Source organism: Pteronotus mesoamericanus, unplaced genomic scaffold (assembly GCF_021234165.1).
Source record: "Pteronotus mesoamericanus isolate MK-2021 breed Mesoamerican mustached bat unplaced genomic scaffold, CSHL_Meso_final scaffold_705, whole genome shotgun sequence".
Classification (NCBI taxonomy): domain Eukaryota; kingdom Metazoa; phylum Chordata; class Mammalia; order Chiroptera; family Mormoopidae; genus Pteronotus; species Pteronotus mesoamericanus.
Genome location: NW_026555326.1, coordinates 17,438,953 through 17,444,952, shown reverse-complemented (window position 1 = coordinate 17,444,952; position 6,000 = coordinate 17,438,953). Strand labels below are relative to the sequence as shown.

At 46.8% G+C, this 6,000-nt stretch overlaps 1 protein-coding gene across 1 annotated transcript; it reads right to left on the bottom strand.

The window, feature by feature from the left end:
• Window positions 1-317: 317 nt before the first annotated feature.
• LOC129062030 (cornifin alpha-like) lies at window positions 318-883 on the bottom strand. Its single transcript, XM_054562809.1, has 2 exons — window positions 429-883; window positions 318-380 (listed from the first exon to the last, which is right to left on the bottom strand). The coding sequence occupies exons 1-2, from the start codon at window positions 870-872 to the stop codon at window positions 318-320; spliced, it is 507 nt and encodes a 168-aa protein (XP_054418784.1). The 5' UTR covers window positions 873-883.
• Window positions 884-6,000: the final 5,117 nt, after the last annotated feature.

The following is a 6,000-nucleotide window of genomic DNA, read 5'->3' as shown; positions in this document are numbered from 1 at the left end:
AAATGATTTAATGGGGGGCAGAGCAGGGAAGAGTCACTTGATTCCCCCCCACCCCCCACACATACCAATCACTCTGCAGATGAGCCCTGAGCAGCTAGAAGACTAGCCCACCCAGTGAGACTGTCATCCTTACTCAAGGGCTCAGGAGCCCTTCAGACTGAGTGTGAGGGACATCTTTTTAGATGGCACAAAGAGGGAGGGTTCATGACTCGGGGGTTATGACAACATGCTAATTGTAAGTGGAATAGATAAGCAGAATAAGGGAGGGGATTCAGCATTCAGTGGTTGGTTCTTCAACAGCATGGTTGTGGACCACATTACTTCTGCTTGGTCTGCTGAACTGGTGCTGGAATGACCGTTGAAGGACATGGCTCCGCAACCTTGGGGTGGCAGGGCTCCGGAAACTTGGTGTGACATGGCTCAGGAACCTTGGTGTGACATGGCTCAGGAACCTTGGTGTGACATGGCTCTGGAACCTTGGTGTGACATGGCTCTTGAACCTTGGTGTGGCAGGGCTCTGGAACCTTGGTGTGGCAGGGCTCTGGAACCTTGGTGTGACATGGCTCCGGAACCTTGGTGTGACATGGCTCCGGAACCTTGGTGTGACATGGCTCCGGGACCTTGGTGTGACATGGCTCCGGGACCTTGGTGTGACATGGCTCAGGAACCTTGGTGTGACATGGCTCTGGAACCTTGGTGTGACATGGCTCAGGAACCTTGGTGTGACATGGCTCAGGAACCTTGGGGTGGCACGGCTCCTTGGTTTGGGGGATACATGGTTCCTGGGGTGGAGGTTGGCAGGGTTGTTTCACCTGCTGCTGCTGAAGCTGGGGGGGTGCAGTGCAGGGCTGCTTCTGCTGGTGGGAACTCATGCTTCAAAGGAGGCTGGACCTAGAAGCAGAACAGAGGTTTTAAACAGGGATTAACTAGGGAAAAAGCCACATTCAATGCCAAATAGATTTAACTTCAAGACCCTCTACAAGAGCAAGCCTCATCTCTACACAAGAATGAGCTCTGGCTGTCCTCTTACAGCAGAGACCAAAATATGCTTTGACAATTTGGGGGCCCTTTCCAGAGGAGGAGCTTAAAGGCTATTTGTTTGCTCCATTTCAGTGGGAGTCATTGCTCAGCTTCCTTTCTTTCCCAGACATGTCAGAGCCCTCATTGGCAAGTACCCATATTAGGTTTTATGGAAGGCAATGTCTTAAAACTGACTGCAGTCTACTAGCTCCTAGTACTACACAGTGCACCTGTGACTTATGGGATGACTCTATGAATCCAAGCTCCTGTAACCTCATTCTAGCCTTTGCTTACATGGTCCCCTCTGAGATGTTTTCCTTTCTATCTCTGCTGTCCAAATACTCCTCCATTGTAGCTCACATCATGTGCCATTGTTACTGTCAGTGTTTAACTAGATATTGATAAAGAGAAGAGAGGAAGAGGAAGTAGACATTGAGTTTAATAAACTGGGAAGTATAAGCCTGTTTGCTTGTTCAGCCAGGAGGAAGTCGCATCTTCACACTCCAGGGTATCACAACATTTCTCTACTAAGAGGATTAACACCTCTCCTTCCTCTGTTTGGTACCAGACTGTTGGAGCCCACAAGGGGAGGTGCTGGACTGTAGAGACCTCTAGTCTAACAAGAGGATGTGGACCCATCCAAAGCCACAAAAGTTTGGGAAGTTAATTTGTTTTTTTGAGAAAGCACCTTGTCTGTCCAAAATCCAAGCTGCTGGTTATAACCCCAGGGGAACAAAGAAGCTCACTCTCTTGCTTGGGACCTGAACTTATGTAGTACATGCACCTGTTCTTCCCATGGGCCATGCGGCCCTAGCAGCCATATGGTCTGTGGCAGGGCAACTCTGCATGCAGGCTCCAGGAGGGAGCCTGAAATGGTTTACAGCTGGAAGCACACACTAAGTTAGCTGGATGCTGGACTGGACTGTGCTTTAATATGGAGCATAAACTCTGGGCAGTGGCCTTCATCCTGGTCCTACTGAAGATAGGATAGGACTTTTCCTGTGGCAAGACAGCTGAAGATGGGACATTGGGAAGTCTGAAGAGGAACCACCTTAATTGTACATCATCTTCCTCATGTGGATCTCAGGAAATTCTTTTCCTTTAGATACCACAAGAGCCCTTCTTCTGGTAACAGAGTTTGAAGCCAATTTGTTCACTCCATTTCAGTGGGAGTCAATGCTCAGCTCCATTTTTCCCCCAGACATGTCACATCCCTCATTGACAAGTACTCACACTGGGTCTTTAGGAAGGCAATATCTTAGAAATGACTACAATCTATGCACTCATAGTATTACACAGCACACCTGTGACTTATAGGACGACTCTGTATGAATTCAAGCTCCTACAACCTCACGTTAGCCTTTGCTTACACAGTCCCCTCTGAACTGCTTTCCTTTCCACTCTGCTGTCCAAATACTCCTCCATCATAGCTCACATCATTGCCACCATTGAGAGCTCTTTGTAAGTGTGACTCCCCAGAACTGTCACAGCCCTTCCCTGCCCCTTCTCCTTACACCAACCACTATCTACTTTGTGTCTCATTATGTATGTACATGCATTATCTCCCTTGCTATGTTGTGAGTTTGTTAAGTAAGTTCCCATAGGTATGGGTATGATTTACCCAAAGTACTTAGCATAGTGTATTAAATACGGTAAAAGGTTTGTTAGAGGTCTATGATATGAGTTAAAGTTTTTGTAGTAAGTATCATAAACAGAGATGACAGTGTTTCTGAGAGTGTTCTGAGCCTGAGCTGTAGTTGTAGTTTTTAACTTACTGTGGGATCTTTCACAGATCTGTCCCCTTCACTGTCCCCTAGTTTCATAGTTGTCTACTGAGGTGGCTGACTTAACCACCTACTCAGTTCTCTTCAAACTCAAACTGTGCTTTAATTTAAAATAAAAATATTCCACTAGTCTCACTCTCTAATTAATATCCAATATCAGCCTTCTTACACGTCTTCCTCTGTCCAGTTTCTAACAATGAAAAAATAAACAAGAATTTCACATTGGTTCCAATCAGAGACTCACCTGGTACACAGAGAAGATCAGGTTTCGTGGTCGCTCTGGTCTGGTGTAAAGTCAATGGCCAGCTGGCTTTTTATAAGGTGACTGAGCCCTGCCTTAAGAAAATAAAATTGCCCCAGGCCCCTCTGTTTTCATTCCTCACCTGTCAAACATGATTCACCCCACTCCCCTCAATTATCAGTTGGCTCAGCTTTTGTGATGAAAACCACCCACTTGGTATTTTTTGGCACTGGCTGCCTGATGGTGATGTCATCTAGACCTAATTCCCACTGCCACCTTCCCCCTTAGACCCAAGTGTAGGGCCTGTGTTGGGGGAGGGGTGAGCCATAGGCTTCCTGGAGGGTTTTATGAATTAACCCTGGCGGGAAATTTGAGACCTTTTGTGATCTTGCCACCTTTCTGCTCTCTTATTTCATGAGATGTTTGTTCCTTATATTCTGTGGGATAGAATGCATTCAGGCACATGAACAAGTGGGGAAGGGAAGGGGAGCAGTGGAGCTGAGGTGGGTACAAGTTGCCTGCAGTGTAAAGGTGGATGTTAGAAATCATGAAAATGACTGCAAGTAGGCTCCTTGTCTTCAGGATTCAAGACCATTATATCCATTTCCCCCATCTTTCTCCTGACTCTGTTGAATTACACACATTCAGAATTACTTAATTATCGCCCCCAACCCCACCCATTCATGACTGGTTGCTAATCTGGGTAAACCTGCTTTGCTTTCACCAACCACACCTTCACCCCTCTCCTACTTAAGAGATTTTCAAGGGCTAATTCATCTTCTGGGATAACCTTTCCCTGCACTCCACCCAGCCTTCTGGCCATGGCCCTTTTCTCCGTCCTAATCCAACTATATACCACCCCACCTGAAAACCTGGAAGACTTTTCTTACTGCCTGCACCCCAAGCCTATCCATGGAGCCATAAGTGATGAATCTCTGTTACCTCTTGCCCACTCTGAACTTCCAGCCCCAACACCTGGAGCTCTTGCTGGCTGCACTGTGCCCCCACTCCTAGCTCTGTATCTCCTGAGTGCTTTCTGAGTCTCAGAGCTGGGCCTACTCAAAACAATGATGTTCCCAGGACAGTATTTTTTTCCTCATTAGTTAAATGAATATTAGAGTCCTTAGTGTATGCCAGTCATGGCTCATTCTAGGAGCTCTCTGTACAAAGACCACTTTCCCTTATTAGACTTGGAACTCCCTGAGGCAAGAGTCTCATTCAGAGCCACTACACAATGGGTCTTGGAGAGCCTCAGTCCACACTCTTCATGTGATAACTGGGGCATTTGTGGCCATGAGAAGTGAAATAATTCACCCAAGGTCAAACAACAAACCCCATAAGAAAAGGAATTGTACACAGATATCCTATGTTCTACTTTGCCTTAATCCCTCCTAATGCCTACTGAGGAAATTAAGCAGGAATGTGATTAAAAGTGGAAAGAGGAAGTCCAGACTCCCTGGCTTGGAGCTGGGTCCACCTAGTCCTGGGAAACCTCTGTGTGTGTGGCAGTGTGGAAAGACACATAGAGGCTTCGCTTTGGGTAAGCCCTTAATTTTTGCTAGGATGTGTCCTCTTAAGTAGTCATCAATCTGCTTAATGTTTGAGGTAGATCTGAGGATTAATAGAAGGTATTTATAGCTCTGCTAAAACTAGGAGGGGACACGAATTAGCAAAAGTGGAAATAAGGCACTGGTTCAGTTTGCCATCACTTAGTGGACCAGGGTCTGAGAGGGAGGAGAAGGCTAAGATGCCTCTTTTGAACAAGAGTTGCTTTCACTCTTGCGCAGGCCCCATAGTGACAGAGCCTGGGAACCCTGACAAGTAACGACACTGAGGATAGCCGAAGGTGAGCAGCCTCTGAGCACCTGTCCAGGTATACCTTCCTTCCATGATGGTCAGGTCCTGACCTTTTCTGGGAACACAAAAACAGGGGTTCCTTGGGTCCTCACGCCAGCAATTTCCTCTAATCAACATAACATAAAATGAAGTCACTGGTTCAGAGCTGCCCTCAAAACACAGTATGTTACTAGGTGTGGTCTTAGGAAAATTCAAATCACCATTAAAACCCAGGTGTGTGGATAGAATCTCCTCCTTTACCTACACTGCCACCAAAAACACACTTAAATATTTGTGGAGCACCTGCTGGCTCCACAGCTGAGTCACCTCTCATGAACTTGAGTCCTGGATTAGTCTCCCACTGTGTCCCCATAGCAAATGGTCCACATCCATCCTCACATGGTACCTGGTGTGCAGTTAAGTAGCTGCTTGGTGAGCTGGCGATTATAGGATGACTAACTGACTGAATGATTGAATGAATAAATTAAAGAATGACATTATTTGTAAAGAGAGGCCTAGAGTCTTCTGGGAAGTCCCTCATCTTTGAGAATGAACTGAGAAAAGAAGGGCTCAGCAAAAGACAGACAGTGCTTCCAGTACCTGCCCCACACACCTGCCTCACTGTCGGTCAGTTAAAAGACCCACCTCTCTCTGGGCTGCCACCAGTACTTGTGGCCACAGCTGGGTTCAAGCTTCTCACCTCAGTTTCGCTCCCCTCTGGGCTTAAGCCAGGCCCCTCTTTTCACCCAAACTCCCTGTCAGGAGCCCTGACACAAGGAACACCAGGAAGAACCTGCTGCTGTCCCTGGGAGAATTCTGAGCCCCAAGGAAACTGCTTTCTTTTCTTTTCTTTTTCTTTTTTTACTTAAAACAACAGAAATTTATTACCTCACAGTCGTGAATCTAGAAGCCTGAAATCAAGGTGTTAACAGGTAGGCTCTTTCTGGGCTGCTCTGAGGGAGAATGTGTTCCATGCCTCTCTCCTGGCTTTAGGTGGTTGCTGGCAGTCAGACCTTCCTTGGCTCATAGATGTACCACCGCAACCTCTGCCTTTACCTTGACATGGCTTTCTCCTTTGCCTGTCTCTTCTCTTCTCCTTAAAAGGACACTGGTCATATT

Coding starts and splice junctions, on each gene's coding strand:
- LOC129062030 (XM_054562809.1), bottom strand. CDS start 872: ATGAGTTCCCACCAGCAGAAGCAGCCCTGCACTGCACCCCCCCAGCTT. Junction 381..428: donor CTGAGCCATGTCACACCAAG/GTTCCTGAGCCA, acceptor TGCCACCCCAAG/GTTGCGGAGCCATGTCCTTC.